Below are 21,183 nucleotides of genomic sequence, written 5' to 3'. Positions count from 1 at the left end.
GGTGTGTTTACCTTGCTTACATAATGAATGTTTTTCGACTCTTGGGTCGTAATCATTGGCCAAGGCGTCGGCTAGATAATTTTTACTCTATAAAAATTAAAACTGTCGGATTTAGGTTATTGATAAAATTTGTGTGTGGTTGTAAAATATACATATATCATCTTTCAGCTACATCCGATGCTTTGACAAGGAGCAAAGTCCAAAAAACCGTGTTACAGAGACCCTGAATCTCATAGTAAGCAATAAAGGAACTATAATGCTTCAAAATGAGCCTAACAACTTCCCTACCAACTCAGGAAGTCAATTGCATGGAATAGCAGTATAGACAAAACCAATCTTCTGCTTCACCAACTATACTAGTTCAACTTTACCTGCAGAGCTTGAGAGCATACACTAAATGATTAGCGCTTCTAGTCTGCAGTTTTCTGATAGATATGTTTAAGTGCAATCACACTGATTTTCTCAATGAGAAGCCACTAATGGTGACTTGAGAGTACTATTATAAGGTTGGGAAGCCACCCTTATTTTGGCCAAAGAGGAGCCTTTGGTCATCCTAAACATTATTACGTTATTGACCACCTCATCTACCCAGCAGTCATTTAAATTATTCAATTGCTAGAAGAGCAGCCATTTTTCTCCTAATCAGCTGACTTTAGGCGGGAACCACAAAGCAGGCCAGAGATCGGCATTTCCGTTAGTAGCGGGGAGAGAAAATAAGCCGTTAACCATAGGCCTAGAGTAGAGTAATAAAGGCAGGTCGCAGGGATTAGATAGGCTTCGATGTGGGCTTTAGGAATTCCTAGCATAAGACTCTTTTCCCCCCAAATTCGCTGGCTGTGTTTTCACATCTTTCCAGACAATGCCGGAGGCTGTGTGTGAAACCCAGGCCATTCGAAACTACCCTGATCTGTTCTCAGTCCAGCACAGACCTTTACCCAGGACAGATGTCCAAGCCAGCCTGCCCATAGGCCTACAAAGGGGCTAACTGGTGCCCCAGACCTCGAACAAAGGCGACGCCACATTCTACAAAGGTCCACTACATGAGGCATCCAGGTACGTCTTGAGTAAAGTCATATTGCCAGTTCTTTTCCTCCGAGTCAAGTAAACTCTTCCACATTTTCCAATTCGGACTCCTAATTCTCAAATGAACATCCCTTTGTTCCTTTCCCTGCCTCGTGGCCGCATGCCGCCTTTTGTGATAGTCCCAGACAAACAAAGTCTTCATTGAACATTTCATTTAAAACACTAGAGTTCCTCCCCAGTGTGCATTAAATAAAAGTGACTGCCCTTGTAGCTGAAATATAGTGCAAGAAGTCCTTATTTTAGATTGTATCTAATCTGGCTACTTTTCCAGATTTTTGCTGAGTCACGAGTCATGTCTCCTCGCACGCAAGATACCTATTATCAATTTTGGAAACCAGCACTGAATTAGATTTGATTGTGGCCAGTTTTTCCATATTGTGAGAGATAGGAGCGATCCAGACATTATACAGCGCTCTGCCCACGTGGCTCTATGCCGTGCCTTTATCCCAGGCCAGTCCATGTGCTTTTGTAAATAAATGTAATGTAAATTAATCAGTTGAGTTTCCTGGTGACCTCCCAGAACCAAATCAATCCTTTTTATAGTTATCTAAGGTAAGTCAAAAGCCCTCTAATTTCCATTTTTTCCCTCTAATATTTTTCATTTACAATTGGGTCCACAAGGCCGTGCCCCAATACGTAAAAACATGCAGTAGAGACCTTTGCTCTTCAAAACCTAGTACCTCACCAAGACCTTTCCTTATAAGCCAAATGGGTAGTCTTTAGGGAACACAATAAAAATTCACCTCTCCTTTCCAGGAGTTTTGTAACATAAACCCTAAACAACTCTGCAGTTTCCAGATATCATCCCCACATAAACACTCAGACTGGGTACTTACTCAAATCCCTTAAAAAGAGTCAATCTTCATTTTTTTTTTTTCAAAATAAACACATTCTTTTAACACACATCAATAAAAGTTTAGAAAAAAATTGAGAAAATTTAGAAACAGGCAAATCTGGCACAATTCAAAATTGCACAGACAATCTGGAAGAGCAAAGCAAATGATGTGCATGCTACCAAGTTGCACAACACAATAAGAAGTACAGCTGGTTGAGATGGGCATAATTTTTCCAGGGTTAAACTGGTGCAATGGGGATGAGTTCTACATGAAATAAGGACTATCAAAATGAATGGGCTATAATGAACAAACACTAATTACAACAGCAATGAATGAAAGTTAAAATGAATAAAGGTAATCTTTGAAAACAAAGATCACAATAAAATATTTAAGAATTTATGGAAGTGGTGAACACTCGAGTAACTACACAAAAAGTGGCTTGTAGCTGTGAAGTACTACCAGCTGTCTGTCATTTTCTTTTATCTTTTCAGGTACTGAAGGTAGGAAGGACAATTTTGTGTAAGCAAAAAAGCTATTATTATCAATTAATGCGTTTGTGATGAAAACACAAGTTAACTTTGGAAAAATATTAAACCACTAAAACTATAACTTTCCAACTAAGAGACAATATCCAGTCACCTGTCAAAGTCAAGTTGATCTCTTCTCCATCTTGACAACTTTTATTTGATGCAGTTTCAACAGCACTTTCAATTGCAGATTCAAGGATTCGCACAGCCTGTTCTTCTGCTTCTGAGAGGGATGGTGAAGATGGAACTGGATGATGTATGGGGGACTCTTGTTCTACATCAACTAAGGACATAATTTCTGCTTCATTGCTGGTCACATCATCTATTATTGAAGGACCTGTTAATAAAAAAAAAAAAAAAAAAAAAATAGTGAATAAAGTTCACCGTTTATCAATGCAATAGGAAAGGTCTTTTCTACAGAATTACCAACAGTTACTGTCTATCATAGATGACGATATTCAGCATCGTATTCTAAGTGGTTTTTAAAAGGCACAACAACAAATAGCAAATACTAATTCTTTGAAGAACATAAATGCAATTAAGACTCTATCTATCAAAAGATTAGAGGGTACTTAAGGATGTTAAAAGAATGATTACTAAAATATACAATAGTACGCTAAATTATCAACTAAAAAGTTACACATCTTTGCAAGAATAGCTGTGAAGATGTATATTAGTATATAATTATTAGCTATAAGGAATAACAGCAGAGTTAAACCAACTGGTATATTATATTTGAAAATGTATCAACATTATTCACACCTGTAAAATGGTCAGAAATAGGACCTTCAAAGACTCAACATGAACTAGAGAAGTTTACCATCTCAATTTGCTTTGCAAATAAGAGATCACTACTATTATCAGCAATACTATAACCCAGCCACCAAGTCATATTTCTACTTTCACAAGATCATCCAGAAGTTGCATTCATCTTATGCAATTCTGTTAAGCATTCTAAAATGACAAATTCTTTTATCAATTTGTATTTTTCATAGGTTTTAACAATAGGATAGGATAATCTTACACCAGCTGGAAACCAGTTAAAAACAATCGAAGATTGTAAAGTAAAGAATCTGTGGCATCTGGCAATTCATGTGTATACAAGGTGGAAGCTGGTCACCGACCAGGTATAGAATCTCATGGCACATCAGTCTTTCTTTGACCGCCATTAAAATGGAATTATACAAAGAAAATGTGAAAATATAAGTTCATAGTTTGCATAAAACCCGTTTGGCTATGTATACGGCAAAATTTTTTTAACAAATTTGAATCGTTTTACCAGAAATAACTAAATAAAATATCCAATAGATTAAAAATGTCTTAATAAAATTCACAATAAGTCAACTTTGTACTAAGGAATTCAGAGCCAATGGAATGCTGTTTTTTGGCAATAAGTTTTTATCAAAGCATCGGATAAAGGTGAAAGTTGGCAAGTGTATATTTTATACCCACTCAATTTTTAGCATAATTTGGTACCAAAGTTCAATAGTTCTGGTATTTATCAGAGTAAAAGTGAGTTTCCTACATCAAAATAGGGTGGCAAGGATTTTGAACGCAATAGACATTAACCTATGACGTAATGAGGCTCCACCCAGTGGAAAGAAGTTTGCATATGGGGAAAATGTCTTTACTGTGGGCCTGCCCACTTGCTGATGACATATTCATTAATAAATATTAGTTCCCATCCTAGGCTTCAGCGATATCAGTGATGACGAGTAGGGTTTGTCATCATTCCCTTGATTGCATTATCATTCTCAATAATTTTATTATTATTATTAATTATTATGTAGAGGTTTCATCACAACTTCCACAGCAGCTGTTGGGACTTTAGCCTGGAATTCTTCCAATTTCTTCATAGTATTTGTATTGTTTTTACTTTATACAAAATAATTCAATGTATGTAATTCATCCACATAACAAACCAGTCTATAGCCCATTTGTTTGATCTACATCCATTCAGATTGGGAATACAAAAAGACAAAGCGGTTTGTTTAAATTCAACTCCCGACACTAATAGACTTCTATTTGATGCAGCAAGAGATGAATGTTGCCAGGTAACTAATACCCACTATAGAACTAATTATCTATTCACAGGTCTTGCAACCACAGGGACAGTTCCATAGCCTGCTGGCCATTCTCGAATTTGTTGAAGCCTACTATTCATTCCAGAGGCCATGAAATAGCGTCTGTCATAAGCAAATATTAAACAGACGTATGGATTTCCATGCTACTAAGCACTGAGTGTTTCTAACAGTCCTACTTTATGGAAGTATACTGAATTGATAGATGGAGCTTAATCAACCCGTTTACTATCATAAAAAAAAACAACTTCTTGCCTTACTCAGACCGTTTCGAAAAAGTGTTGCTTTATGACGTATCTGCAACACAGAGCTGTCACCCTTGCCTATAGATTAAAACAGTTTTAAAAAATTACATAGCATCATATAATATATTAATTTGCTTTAAACAATTTCATATTGCCCGTGCTAGGTAAAATTACATTCAACCATAAGTCAAATACTATTTGATAAGGTATAGTGAAGGATACGCTATACTGATGTCACTGATACATCACCACGTATGTGGATGGTTGGGTGACTAAGCACAGCTTTAACCTGATTTCTGAAGTAAAAAAGTTAATGAAACACGTTTGTTTGTTTGTTTGTTTGTACGATGTTTTTACATTGCATGGAACCAGTGGTTATTCAGCAACGGGACCAACGGCTTTACGTGACTTCCAAACCACGTCGAGAGTGAACTTCTATCACCAGAAATACACATCTCTGACTCCTCAATGGAATGCCTGAGAATCGAACTCACAGCCACCGAGGTGGTAGTCCAAGACCTAACCGACCACACCACTGCGGCACTTTAAAATGCATATGGCGATGCACAGTACTTCCGAAAACTAAGATGAAGTGGCATGGAAATCCAAAAGTCCATTTAAAAGTTGTTTACAAAGAACACTGTGTCATGGCCTCTGAAATGCATAGCAGGCTGTGTAAGCATATACGTTCACCTTTTACTGTTAGTGACTTACTGCCTACCTGGTGGATGAGCAGAGCCTCATGAAATCATATTACGTTTAATTCACAAATGGTTTTAGAATTCTTTTCTGTGATTCTCTCAGTTCTGGCATCGGCCACTTCATTTTACTCTATAAATATCAAAACTAAACATCAAACTTAGCTACTACATAATACTTGCAAAAATTAGGTACACCTGCCAACTTTCACCTTTACCAGATGCTTTGATAAAATGCCGTTGTCGAAAAACAGCATTCCATCGGCTCTGAATTCATTGGTATTAATTTAAGAAGAGCAACTGATTAACAGTTCTGATGAGAGGACAACCTACTTGACAATGAAAGCAGTCAAAGAATGGCTACCTAGTTGTGAGTCAGGTAATCCCACTAAACTAACACACGTAAACCCCTTCTCATACCTCCTTCAAACGAAAGTAATTCAAAAATGGTCTTAATTTAAAATTACTTCTACATTACATAATATGTACTATACTGTATAAGAAATACTGTAACCTTGAATTTATTATAATTCTTTGCACTGTATAATCAATAACAGTTACCATACATACAGTATGCATTAGAATTTATAAACAGGTTGTCTGCATGATCGGCACGTGTATATTCTGTTACACTGGGGTTTGCGATAATCCACAGTTTCAGGGTTGCATGAGTCTTGGAACATATTACATGTGTATACTCGGGATTAACTGTTGTATAAACCAAAAAGCTACAAGGAACATAATTTTTTTTAAAGTTCATACTCAAATATAAGGAAATAAGTAGTATACGTACAAAGAAACAGAATCCTGTAAAAAAAACATTGGATGAATAGCTCCTCAGACTTTAAACTGGGAAGAAACATGGAATAAATAGGACCTGTAGCCCTGTCTACTATGAAAACTGCACAACCATAAATTTGTTCGTGATAAGCCATGCTAATGGGTTTGTAAGGAATTTTTTTACTTTGTAAGAAAATTGTATTTAAAAGGTAAAATACAACAATCATAAAATCGAAAATTACCTTGAGTATGTAAAGTGTACTTATTCTCTTCAAGGTTCAGATTCACTTATCTCTGAGAGAAAATGTTATTCTACATCACCATTACAAATTAACTTGTGAAAATTTAGAAAAAACCCTAAATGTATAAAAGAAATGTTTAGAAATTCTACCTTTCTTTTCGTTAAGAGTAGTCATGATCATTACCGTCAAAATTTATCCTTATTTTCATACAAATGATTGTAACCCTTTTTGATTCACACAATTTCAATCGACATCATCTTAATCCCAACCCTTAAAATTATGAAGAGGTTACTGGCCAAAAGTTTTAGGTGAACTTCGACGTGTCATTTGTTGTTCTTTTCCTTTTTGAAAATCCTACAATAAAGAATAAATGTATTCAGCAGCAAAATGAAAAATCCAGCCTTATAAAACGAGAAATACATTTACAGCAACAGCTAAATGAAAAACGTTATGTCGTGTGCTATGCCTGAGACAAGATTTTTTTTACCCCCCCCCAAAAAAAAAAATTCTCAAGTGACTTGCAAAGGTATATTATGGAAAGCTTAAAAATCTCAAAACTGGAATTTTTTAGTTCCAAATTATGCCAATCTACTTTAAAAAAAAAAAGTACTTACAGACAGGCTTCATGTAATTAATGATTCACAAAACTAATTTCCACATACTTTTCTTAAATTTTGTAAGATGTTATGAAAACATTGCTCTATATGCAGTTGATAATACATAACGCATCTTCTACACTGAGTTAGTGGCACCTTACAACCAGTATAATTTAAATACAAACAAATATACAGCCAGTAACTACCACCATTCACACCTGAATGAATAAAAGCATCTAGCAAGAGTCATGATCATGACTATCCTGGTAAAATATAAAAAGGTCAGAAAAGAACATTCCTCAGTAAAACTATATCAAAATGAAAAACTACTCACCAGAGTAAGTGACAACACTCTCTTTCCTTGTAGGACTTTGAGTCCTGGGAACATCAGGTGGTGTTGGGGTTGGGGTACGTACTATTACGGTAGCATCACTACCAATAGAAGCAATGATGGTCTCAGCTGGTGGTTCAGGGGATAGCGATTGAGGAGCTGGTACCACAGGTATTTGAGGGGAAAAGGAAGCTTCACTACTTTCTTTAAGCACACTTTCTGCTGTAGCAGAGGCGGTTTGTGACAATACTGCTGTGTCTATCAGAGACTCTGGGGGAGTTGTAGGGGATGAAGTTGGGGGCGATGGTAGAGCATAGACTTTCGCCTCAATATCACTTGGTATTTGTTCTTCATCAGATTCGTGTACATGTTTATCTCTATTTGTATCACTTGATTCCTTGAGATCTGCAGGTACTGCTATCTTAGAAGCTGAACTAGTGTCCTTAAAAGGAGGGGGAGGAGTAAGAGGTTCTGCATCTTGGGCAACTAAAGCGGGATCTATATCACTGAAAATATGTACAGATGAGGGTTTTTCTTCCTCTTTTGACAATAGCACTTCGTCATTGACCACCTTTTTATCAGTGTATTTGTTCACAGCATCTTTCTTTGGCTCTTTAGTGACAGACTCATCAACATCCATCTTTTCTTCAACTGTAATTTCAGGAAGCACACTAGTTTTGACATCAACCTTTACATCCACAGATTGGGGCTTTTCCTCACTGTCTGGAATGTCTACCGAGGATATTGTTATTTCTATCTTTTCTTTAGGCATGGGACTTTCAGAAGGCGTTACCGGTTGCGGTGCTGGTCCCTTATTAGGTGTGCTTGTGGGAACCTGCTTACTGGGGCTTGTGACAACTTGGGTACTAATAACTGTTTCGGATTCTACACTTTCTGACGCTTTATCTGTTGGTGAGGGAGCTCTAGGTTTTGAGGCATTTGTGCTAGCTGGAACAGCAGGTGCAGGTCCTTTCTTTGAAGGAGTGGAGGAAGCACTAGAAGATGGAGTGCTGGCAGGACTAACACTAATAGGAGGAGGAGGAGCAGGACCTTTGGATATACGTCGCTCACCTGAGCTTGCCACCGCAACCTATGAAAAATTAAAAATTTGTAAAATAACTTATAGAATCTTGGTTAAATATAAATAAAATAAAAAACTAGTAGTTACATAATCAAATAAAAAACTATCATTTACAGGTAGTCTACCATCTATTTCAGGTAGATTATTGACTTTATTACTATCATTGTTATTTGTGTCCAAAAATTTTTGCCAAAAAAGATAAGTCCATTAACTTGCTAAGCGAGCTTTCATTGAATAAAAACCAAATGTGAAAAGTTTAAAATAAAGCTGGTGAGGTATGCTAAAATACAACAGGAAAATTAGTACATTTTTCAAACACGAACATAAACTGTGCAAAGAATATAGGAAAAAGGTTAAAAGAAATAGGTAACAAAGGTATAGAGACTGAAACTTATGTGTATCTACATAAATAATATAATTAACATAAATAGTACAACCTCTGAGACCTACCTAAATTTTAAGATGGACAGAATCAAATTTTTAGTGTAATACTTTTACTAAAACAGTGTAACACTCAAAATTTTCCTAGTTTAAACCAAAGCTTGTTACCACTACAAAGACTTGAAATATGAGCTTCTACTTTAAGGGTAACATCAATTTTACAGATATATCAACCTAAACCAGAGGAAAATGAAATCAGCCACATTGGGATAATGATTTCAACAGTGCAATGCCCTAATCTTGAACTCCTACCCATAGCCTCTTCCCAGTTCAATGCTTACTCAATTGTGCTGCTTGGTTAACTGTCTGGAATTCATCCACCCAGAGGAGGAAGTTATACAGAGATGATCAAAGTTAAAAATTATTAAGCACATATTCTATGAATCTCTTATTCAACTATAGAACTAATCCATGGTACCAAACCACTGAAAACCTTATCAATAAGCAAATCACAAAGTCTATAAAGCCAACAATATACAGAACAATGAAACTACTATCACCTACCTCCTTGCTTTCTTTCTCAGGCGTGGAAGGTTTATCTTCTTCAATTGTCAGCATACTAACAGATTCTTGGTCTTTCACTGCGAAGAAAACAAACTGTTAGACAAAACTTCATATTTCCCAGTAAAATTCTTCAACTCTGGGACAAATTGCATTCATCCACATTTATTCAATTCCCTTGACATAAAACACAAAAAAATGTGTATATTTGTTCAATATTTAGGAAAACCAATTTGGCCTCACAACAAGGAAATTGAAATGCCAAACCTGAGTGATATACAGGTACTGTATGTATATATTATGTAATTTTAAGGCAAACTGTTTTCATACCATACAAATTATTTACAAATTTTTACTTTTGCTGCGAAGCATCAATTTCATATGACACAAACTCAAGTCACTAAAATAATGCCAAATCAATTGCATATCCAATGATATTGAAGACAAAGTAATTTTTCAAATGTTATCATGAGGAATTAGTCCTCTTCAGTTACCTTATTAACTATATGAGCAGTAAAAATACCAACAAATAATTTTCTTATCAATATATTGGCAAATTACATATTAAAAAATTCACTAGAGTTAAAATTATTTAACCAAAAAGGGGACTTTCTACACTGCAAAATGTGAACATCAAATTTACCTATTCATTATTTATCTACTTGTCTCTGTTAGCATTAAAAAAAAATGCCTCATATTAATATTTTGGTTTACTGTAGTGGAATGTAATAATCATTTCATATATGTAATATCTTTTTAAGTAAAATCAATTTCAATGAATATTATTTCGACTAGGCACAATGGCTTTTGTAAGATTAATACTTAGGTGGTAATAAAAAGAACTGAATGTAGCTTTGATAAAAAAATCTCAATTTTGGAATTCTAGCACATACGCTTTTGTTTAACCAGCCATTTCAATTAGTACACCAAAGAACATAGAGTATGTATATACTGTATTGATATAAAAAAGAAGCTGGTGACTTTGGCAGAAATCAATGGAGGTTTTTCTCATTGTAGTGAGAACGGTCCCACATAAAACAATAAAATCAATGTTAGTCACTTTAACATTAAACTCAATGTAACATTCTTCATTACACCCATTATATCAGGTCACTCCAGTCAAAATGGAGCAATAAACACTAAGACATGCTAACACAATACCTATGGCAGAGCCTACGTAAAACCTGCACAAAACACTGGAAAAACCAGGCATGTACACTGACTTGATTCACAAAGAAAAACAATGACAATGTAGTCATCTTCACTCATCCTAACTGCTAGGAAACATTTCAGTGTGCACAATGCATAACCCAATTAATGACAGGTCAGGAACTGAATATTAGAGAGACTGGATACAAAATGCATGTAACTTATTTATAATCAGCATGTATTACCTGTGTATCTTTGTACAATATAAAAGTAACGTTTTCTTGTGAATCATTTATGATCAAAGTGTATACGTATATCAATTCTTTGTTACCCTTATATAATCATCAAAGTATTTTTTCTAAGTGTTCAGCTTATTTAAATTTATACGGAAATATGCAACTTGTTTTTATACCTCTATGGGCAACAATTTATCTTTACAACAATGCAATAATACTTAATAGGGTATACTTGGTATACCCTATTCAGTATTAAAATATTCCTCTATACTTTGGAATCACTATTAGTACTTAACAGATTTCTCTTGGTCAAGAGACTATTACGGTGCACACCGTTTTACTTCTTCAGTCCTCCAAAAACGACTTCACAAGACCTGAAGACCCTGTATCATGTTTAACTAGAACCCTCTTACACCAAGTGAAGTTGATAAAAGGTCCTCTAATTTATAACAAAAAAGGTAAGTAGGATTTGTTCAGTTTCCTAACATTTAAAATCCAAAAACAAGTTATCACACATTTCATCCACACAAGGAGAAAGGTAAAGTAAATGAACAAATGAATGATTCTGATAAGTGTCTTTCTCAAGGGGAACATTGATTTTGTACAACTATGACACTCAGTCTACTGAATAACTAACAGTGTACTAAGAAGAGACTACCCTCACCAAAAAAAAGGGAAAAAACATCTTAAAAAATATTTAAAATATGATGTAACTAATCTCATACCCCATACAGTAGTAGGGTATTCAACACAATATACACACTGTGCTAATGTATTTTACAGAAAAATTCTGAGTAAGGGACAAATATATGTTGAAAGACTTCTTTTTCCCCATGCACAACCCTTCAACATTTTGAAAGATAAAAAGATATTTTTCTAATTCATGAGAAAAGACAATAAACTGTTGCCACCAACAAAATAGTACAGCATGACTTTTAGTTCATAAAGTCAAAATGCCTGAAAAACCTCATAGACAGACCTTCAAATAACTAAACTGGAAATACACAAGATAGTATTATCAAACAAATACAATTCAACATGCACTTTCACTTACACTGCATACTTGCATAAAATTGACATACACAATATGACAGCCAAAAATACACAAAATGACATCCAAAAAAATTGCTTGATTAGTATTATACTTACAAAGTTCATACGGAAATGATGCTTGTGGAAATTAATAAAATAAACTTACCATTAAATGAAATACTTTCATAATTTACAGCAATGACACTATAGTTATACATACCATCAAACTTAATTATTAAAAACTGTGTGTGCACCCCTTCACATTAACCTCATTTTATGAGTGACTAAAGTATAATGTATGCAACTGTTAATTCACACTCTTGCATGTCCTGTCATGAACTTGGAAAAATGCATTTTCCCTGATCAAATTTCCTTGAAAATTGTTTCACAACCCATGTACAAACCACTGCTTTGTAACCCCACTTGGTAAATCAAACATGATCCAGATTTCCAAATTCCCTCATCAACGGTGGGGAACATATCAAAAGAGGATACCAACCCAGGGAGACTCCCCATTATCTGCTTACACCTCTCCTTCTGCTTATCAATAAACAACAACTTAATCCTCATAATATTCTACAAGATGGGAGAGAAGATCATAGGAAAGTACTTTATAACTGCTAATCAGATTTTTTTATTGGAAGCAAGAAAAGAATAATAAACCTTCAGCTGCATTTCCTGAACTGTTCATATGAAAGTGCCTTATAACTAACTGCTAATCAGATTTTTTTACAGGAAGCAAGTAAAGAATAATAAACCTTAGGCTGCATTTCCTCAACTGCAGAACACAGTTTTCATCAAGCTTGTAGAAACCCGAGGCAATCTGAATCAAGTCTACTTCATCAAAACGATTAGTCCCCACAATGTATCATAGGCGGTAAACAATTCACATCCTCTCATTTCAAGGTATGAATGTAAGAAGGAAATCCAAAATTCTAAAAGCTTTAAAGGCAAAAGTAATAAACAAGAAGCAGATGGGTCACAGTCCCTCATCAATACTCCCAAAAATGACAAAAGGAACTAAGACTATGGAAAAGTCATTCATAGAGAATGGGAATGGGATAAATAAAGGAGAGTTACAAGGTTAATAGACACAACAGCTGACTCAAACTAAGTCAATAATAAAAGTAGACATTAACTTATCATTATTAATAATGTCAATTTACCTCTTAACATAGCCAAATAAATTGAAATAAGAGAGGAGGAAAAACCATGAGCCAACTTATTTAGAATAAAGTGACCATCACTTTTTTTTTATTAAAGATGTAGACAGGCACAATGTAGGTGATGATTACCAACATTGAATGCCAGAAATTATGTTAGAAATCACTCAACATCCAGAAAAAAGCTATCATACTAATGTATATGACTGACATTTATAGCAATGTTCTAAAAACAATATAGGCTTTGCATGCACTGGCAAAGGCAGACTTCTATTTGCTACACAAATGATAGTACAGTAATAGTCATAGACGCATATTCAATTAACCAAAAATGGTAGGTAGGCAAGGTCCAAGAAAATGGAATGCCTGTTGAAATAAGATGGAAAAAAGGACACAAGAAATATATTCAATTATACAAAAAACAAAACTTAGATAAGCAGAAATTAACAAAAACCACTTTCAGAAAAATTACAACCATTTCAATCTGTGGTGTCATTATCATACTACTGCCATAAGGATCATACTAATAGGGGAAATATCCACATCCATAATGACATGGCCCCCTAGTGTGTGACAATCATTTCGGGTTAGATATGGAAGGATGTCAGCATCTACCCCCAAATACTGATGCCTGAAAAAAGGATGACCCATGTGATTCTATACTCATTTTCCTTTCTGTCTAGTTTGTCATAGAAGTCAAGCATGGAATATATATGAGCCTTATTCTGAACCGTGGTTCATGCATGTAGTCAGTTGAAAACACACCATTTCGAAAGTGTGGTACATATCTGCAATTTTTAATGCAAGATAATCCCATGTGACCATTAAAAAAGTAATAGAAGCTCCATAAAGTCATACAGGAAGACTCAACTAACTGACTGGATTTTCTCCAGAGAATCTTGAGGGGAACCTCAAAAATCTGCTGAAAATATATCTAGCTCTTAAAAAATAAGATGAACAAAATTTATAAGAATGCCTAACGATATAAGTGTTGTCTTAAAACTCTGGAAGAGGGTTCAGTTTTCTACAGATAGCAGAGGCATCATATATTAAAACACCATTCATGGAAAATGAAGACATGAAAAATGAATGAAAATGGTGGGAAAAAAGAAAATCTAAGTGAAAAAAGAATAGTTACTTTGGAGACTTCCTAAATAAGGGGCCTCACTGATAAATTGACAAAGATCATTTAGAATTCTGTACTACATGGCCTGACCACCTGAGGCTGATAATAAAGGAAATTGTAAGCTATTGTTTGCAAACTCAAATTTGAAAAAATAGCCTATGTGGGAAATGTTTGAAAATATTTGAACCATTTATACTCTTGAAAATTCCTCCTGTTATAAATCACTGGCATTACCATAACCCAACTTTTTTAGATATAGTAATTTATCCACAATGCAGTTTACTATGCTGTTTACAACACTTACAGATTTTGTTAGTTTCTAGTCCTAAAAGTAAAATGAAATGTTATTTCTCTGGTCACTGAATCAATTCACACTTCTGCAGTACATCTTCTACACCATACTGGGGTTTCCCAACCATTTTTTTTAAGACCCATTTCAGTCACTTTTTCTCCTCTCTAGTTGCTGCACAACAAATTTCCTGTTCTAACCATGTAATCTATCATCTGCAAATATAAATACAGAAGCAACTTCCTCATGAATTGTGAAATGCAGGTTGCTCTTCCTGTTCTTGTTTTCAACGTCTCTACATCTACAGTTTACTACCTACAGTTTAGTACCACTCCCTTCATGGTATGCCTCTATACTATTTTCCTCATTTTGTATGGTTTTACTTTCTTGCCATCAACCTAAAATTAATATACTAATGAGATTTCCACCTCAATCTTACAATACAGTACTTCTTATCTGCTGCTCAGATGTCTGGTTAAACTAATCTTTTATCCTATCCTATCCTTCTAATCAGCTGGTTTGCTGAATCTCCTTTCATAATATTCTTCAATTTCTCTGAAGATGAACCCTATTCATATGGAACATGCCCACAGGGGTCAATGACTTGACATTCAAGCTTCTGTGCATACAACTCACTCTATGTCAAGTGATATTATCAAAGTTTTATGATACTCTGACTCCCTTTTCTATTCTAGCAGCAATTAGGCGAGCATTTTCAAGCCTTGCTTTTACTTACTTTGTCAAAAAAGAAATCAGTTCCATTTTCTGAAATTTCTCAAAACCGCTACAAGATGTAAACATTCCTTTGATATGATTATCCTTATTTAATATGCACACTACAGTGGACCCCCACCTTATTCGTGGGGGATGCGTACCAGACACCCTCTGTGAATAGCTAGGATTTTTTAAGTTTTATCACAACACAAGCATTTACTCATGAAACTGATATTTCTTATTGAAAAATACTGTGAATATGTGAATTTCCGCCAAATAGTAATGGGTATATAAGTTCCATGGAGAAATCCGCAAATATGTGAGTCCGCAAATCCAGAGCCCGTGAATAACGGGGTTGACTGTACTAAGATTTGAATATGATTAAAAACTTATACTGCATATGTCTACATAACACTACCTTGCAAAAATTTTACAAGCTAAGTACCATATATGGCTGTGTATAAGGCGACCTTTTAACCTTTAAAAATCTCTCAAAAAATGGGGAGGGTCATCTAATACACAGAGTATAAAAAGTAAACCTTAAATCCTGCCGAGATTTTCAACAGTAGGTTAACCCTCTTACGCCGACTGGACGTATTTTACGTCGACATTTTTTGTCTCCCGTGTGCCGACTGGACGTATTTTACGTCGACTTACAAAAGTTTTTTTTAAAATTCGCGGAAAAATACTTATAGGCCTACCAGCCTAAAACTTTTGAATCACGCGCCTTGGGGGATGCTGGGAGTTCACGGATCAAGGTGTTGTTTTGTTTACAATCATTACGCAGGCGCGCAAGCGCGAATTTCTTTCTTGCCGCACTAAAAAGTATCTGTGACACATCTCGGAAATTATTTCGTCACTGACATAATTTTTGTACCATTGTAAATTAGCCGTTACATGAAGTATTATATATGAAAATGTGCGCATTTTTATGTAGAATACAACAATAAAATACTCATGATTGTAGCTTTTATCAGTTTTGAGATATTTTCATATAAATAACGATAATTGCCAAAATTTCAACCTTCGGTCAACTTTGACTCTACCGACATGGTCGAAAAACGCAATTGTAAGCTAAAACTCTTATATTTTAGTAATATTCAATCATTTACCTTAATTTTGCAACTAATTGGAAGTCTCTAGCACAATATTTCGATTTATGGTGAATTTATGAAAAAACTTTTTCCTCACGTCCGCGCGGTAACTCTTCCGAAAAAAAATCATACATGCGATTGTGGTAATGTTTGCACCATTTTAAAATTAGCCGTTATATAAAGTTTTATATATGGAAATGTGTGCAATTTCATGCACAATACAACTAAAGACAACCCATGGTTGTAACTTTTATCAGTTTTGAGATATTTTCATATAAATAACGATAATTGCCAAAATTTCAACCTTCGGTCAACTTTGTAAGCTAAAATGCTTTAATTCTAGTAATATTCAAGCATTTACCTTCATTTTGCAACAAATTGGAAGTCTCTAGCACAATATTTAGATTTATGGTAGAATTTATGAAAAAAAAAACATTTTCTTTACGTCCGCGTGGTAACTCTTCCAAAAAAATCATACGTGCGATTGTGGTAATGTTTGCACCATTTTAAATTAGCCGTTACATAAAGTTTTATATATGAAAATGTGCGCAATTTCATGTAAAATACAACTAAAAATAATTGAAGGTTGTAGCTTTTCTCATTTTTGAAATATTTGCATAAAAATCACGATAAATAGAAAAAAAACCACGTTCGGTCAACTTTGACTCTACCGAAATGGTCCAAAAATGCAATTGTAAGCTAAAAATCTTACAGTCTAGTAATATTCAGTCATTTATCTTTATCTTGAAACAAATTCAAAGTCTCTAGCAAAATATTTAGATTTATGGTGAATTTAAAAAAAAAATCTTTCCTTCCCTCCGCGCGCAGATTCTCCGCCACAAATCTCCGAAATGCGTACGTACCATTCTCTGAATATTTGCTCCATTTCATATTAGGCATTTCATAGAGTTTTATATATGAAAATGTGCGCAATTTCATGTACAATAAAACGAAAAATATTTGAAGGTTGTAGCTTTTCTTATTTCCGAAATAATTGCATATAAAAAATGTATATATAAAAAAATTCGACATTCGGTCAACTTTAACTCGTCAGATATGGTCGAAAACTGCAATTGTAAGCTAATACTCTTACAGTATAGTAATATTCAATCATTTTTCTTTATTTTGAAAGAAATTGGAAGTCTCTAGGACAATATTTAGATTTATGGTGAATTTTGAAAAAAATATTTGTTTACGTCCGTGTGTTACGAATTCATGCATTATTTTGTGATAATATTTTCTCTGTGTTGCTTTTATTGTTTTACAATGTGTTATATACCAAAATGATCGCAATTTAGTGTACATTACAACGAAAAAAAGTAACTTGTTACCTTTAACCGTTTTGCGCACAGCGCGATTTGAATACAATTATATAGGAAATTTCGTTTTTGCGCTATCATATATCTCATTATTTATATATGATAATGATAATTTTTTTCATTTCTGATGGTTGCATACTAAACTTCAGGCAATGACAAAAAAAGGAGCCAAAAATGAACTCTTAATCTTGAAAACTAAGCGCGCTGTGATTTTTTGAAAAAAAATATTTTTTCCGATTCCGCGCTCACTCTGAAACACCTCTGGCACACGGGAGACAATTTTTTTTTATACCGTTTCGGCGTAAGAGGGTTCACCCCCTAAGTGTTGATAGTTGCGTCAATAGTTAATTACCCTGGCGACACAACTGTTGATACTGCCAACAAAACAACTGTAATAACCGTGGATAATTACCATAATTAGGATGAGCAAGCTCTCATCTTGGTACAGGTGTATGATTTCTCTCCAGAATTCTAAAAACTGAAAAGGTCCATAAACCTAAATATTTTCTGAAGGAAATTACCATTGGCAAAAGTTGTTAAACGTATTCCAGAATATAAACATTGTCATTGTACACCATTTGCATTCGATATCGTTTACATTCTCAAAATCTCAGCTGATTGAGCACTATCGATATTTTTATTGCCATTAACTGCTAGAAGAGATATAATTTGGTAATACTTCTTGTAAATTAACAAGATGTAATTTGGTAATACTTCTTGTAAATTAACAAGGTGTAATTTGGTAATACTTCTTGTAAATTAACAAGATGTAATTTGGTAATACTTCTTGTAAATTAACAAGGTGTAATTTGGTAATGCTTCTTGTAAATTAACAAGATGTAATTTGGTAATACTTCTTGTAAATTAACAAGGTGTAATTTGGTAATGCTTCTTGTAAATTAACAAGATGTAATTTGGTAATACTTCTTGTAAATTAACAAGATGTAATTTGGTAATACTTCTTGTAAATTAACAAGATGTAATTTGGTAATACTTCCTGTAAATTAACAAGATGTAATTTGGTAATACTTCCTGTAAATTAACAAGATGTAATTTGGTAATACTTCCTGTAAATTAACAAGATGTAATTTGGTAATACTTCTTGTAAATTAACAAGATGTCATTTGGTAATACTTTTAAGAGTGATTTTGCCAGTTCTAGACATCACTTTCGCCTGATCCGTTATTCATTTTATTCAGCCTCGGCTGTAACCTTCAGCTTCAATTTACTGGGATTCTTTCTTCAGATGTCCATTGCTTGAAGAATGAGTGAAAATGTATTTTATTCTACAACTTTTGAAAGCCACCACTGAGAATCAGCAGGGTTTAATAACATGAAACTTCAACGCAACTCTTAGTAAATGCTTGATAGTTACAACAAATGATGTCAGCATGTTTCTTGATTCTACGTTCTTTATGTCAGTATTTGAGAGAGAGAGAGAGAGAGAGAGAGAGAGAGAGAGAGAGAGAGAGAGAGAGAGAGAGAGAGAGAGAGAGAGAGAGATATGCATCCTGGTCTTATTTACATTTGTAAAATATCATCTGATTTCGTTTTACAGATAATATTATCACTTTCTTGAGTTGCCGAATGGAACTTAATTTACAGATCAGTTTCTTTCTTGAACTATCAAAGCTGGGTTTAAATTGCAGCTACTTTATTTATAGACATAGTAAATTAAATAAAGTATGTGTTTTTGCCAGGTTCAGGCGTGCTTTTGCCTCCAAAACATAATGTCAGTAATCAGCTGTTTCTTGATTCTGTTGTTTATATCGATACAGGTTTACAATGGCTTTTCATAATTCTAAAACCTGGAATTTCTTAGTGGAGGACGGAGCATCGTCACTAGTACTATGCTTGCTGAGAGAGAGAGAGAGAGAGAGAGAGAGAGAGAGAGAGAGAGAGAGAGAGAGAGAGAGAGAGAGAGAGTTGCCCCAGTTAGGTTGTTAACTGATATAGTATATCTGTTGGCAGAAGTCAAATAATAATTGTGAATTGAGAATAATGATAGTTTTAATAAAACTACTGTTTTACCATATCTAATCATATTGCAAGTATGCATTACATATTACCATATTATTGAATTATAATATGATCTAAGAGATCTATTTGCATTCTGGTTTTGTTTACATTCTTAAAATAATGAGCCTATTTCATTTTACTGATATCACTCTCTTTAGATGCCGAATGGAACTTAATTCATACATTTCTTTTGTAAATTATCAAAGCTGGGTTTAAAAATTGCAGCTACTTTATTTATAGACATAGTAAATTAAATAAAGTATGTGTTTTTGCCAGGTTCAGACGTGCTTTTGCCTCCAAAATTCGCAGTTCCCGGTCATGTTTGACTTGCGACCACGTCGCTTACTGAAGGCCAATATTTCCTTGGTAGTACTTTACAATCAAACTAAAATGTTTTGTGATATCAATAGTTCCCCAGTTATCCATACTATCGGGATGCGTTCCAATTTAAAGAAATACATTCAAGGGGATCTACTTCCAACGGGTATTACTCCGCAGATAGTGACATCAAAGGCGTTGAGTATCTGTCGTGATATTTACCATATATTTTTCCTAAGGGAATACAAAAGTATTTCTTTATAATGGTTAGCTTTGCCAAACATTATAAAATCTTGAAGATACTGATTTTACATAATTCCAATTATTACTGTTTTTATTTATGTAACAACTAACTTACATCAGCTGACTGAGTTGTGTAATTTAATAAATTTGGGGTTATCTTATACACCAAACATACCTTTAAACCCACAATTTTACATGAGAAATGGGGGTCGTCTTATGCGCAGGGTCGCCTTATACACCAGCATGTACGGCGATTCAACAAAGGAAGAAATTAAAACAAAAAATTTATGGAAAAGAACCTAATAATATTAAATACATACCTAACATATTTTTCTACCACACCAAGACATTTCCAGAAAACCACCTCAGTACAAATCTATTTGTATGACTGTTAGCCCTCCAAAAGTTGGATTCAACAGTACAAGTATAGTAGTAAAACCTGCTATAAACGACTCTCATTTGCATAAAACGATCTGTTTCCTATAAATATCTACTTCTTCACTTCTATTTAGTTATTTATGTAGTATGATTTAATGATTTCCATCACTTGCCTAAGTCATCAACTCAATATTCAATCATATCTTAACTGCTTCAATCTTATGCATTTATAAAACAGTAATGCCATCATTCATTACAGAGGCATTCAACAGATTCTAAACTGTTAAATAACTCACTTGTGGCGGAATACAGATTTTAAACTGCTAAAAAATTTTCTTCTCTAAATTTCATCATAAGCTTTTGAATGTTACTGCTATACTTTCAACTTCTAATTAATATTTTCAATTAAGTACTCTTTGCCCAATCTGACCAACTATAAGCGCACACACAGTACATAAACGTCACTAATGCTACAACTGAATGAAAAACTTAAACTTAATTTCAAAGCCATACATTTAGCAAAATAAAATTAAAGTTTTTATAAAGCTTTGCTAATTCTACCTCAACTTCAAGCAAAAAAACTATTCTAGGCCTTTCACATGTCATCATAACTGTTAAGCAATTCTTAGTGCAGTACCTTAAGATATACTCATTACAAACT

General features: G+C 34.2%; 1 protein-coding gene across 5 annotated transcripts in view; it reads right to left on the bottom strand.

Annotated features, from left to right (window-relative positions):
- LOC135213515 (serine/threonine-protein kinase 10-like) overlaps positions 1-21,183 on the bottom strand; it is a 230,948-nt gene that overhangs the window by 114,285 nt on the left and 95,480 nt on the right. For 3 of the 5 annotated variants that reach the window (XR_010314149.1, XM_064247427.1, XM_064247429.1), the window contains 4 exons: positions 11,977-11,997; positions 9,446-9,522; positions 7,423-8,509; positions 2,559-2,783 (listed from right to left, as the gene is read on the bottom strand). Coding sequence is in view for 4 of the 5 variants with exons in the window: in XM_064247427.1 (XP_064103497.1) it covers positions 2,559-2,783; positions 7,423-8,509; positions 9,446-9,522; positions 11,977-11,997 (1,410 nt within the window). In the remaining variant the exon portion in view is untranslated. The remainder of the gene's footprint in view (positions 1-2,558; positions 2,784-7,422; positions 8,510-9,445; positions 9,523-11,976; positions 11,998-21,183) is intronic. The other 2 variants (XM_064247428.1, XM_064247430.1) reach the window with 1 other exon arrangement.

Source organism: Macrobrachium nipponense, chromosome 43 (assembly GCF_015104395.2).
Source record: "Macrobrachium nipponense isolate FS-2020 chromosome 43, ASM1510439v2, whole genome shotgun sequence".
Classification (NCBI taxonomy): domain Eukaryota; kingdom Metazoa; phylum Arthropoda; class Malacostraca; order Decapoda; family Palaemonidae; genus Macrobrachium; species Macrobrachium nipponense.
This window is presented reverse-complemented; position numbering and strand designations above follow the sequence as displayed.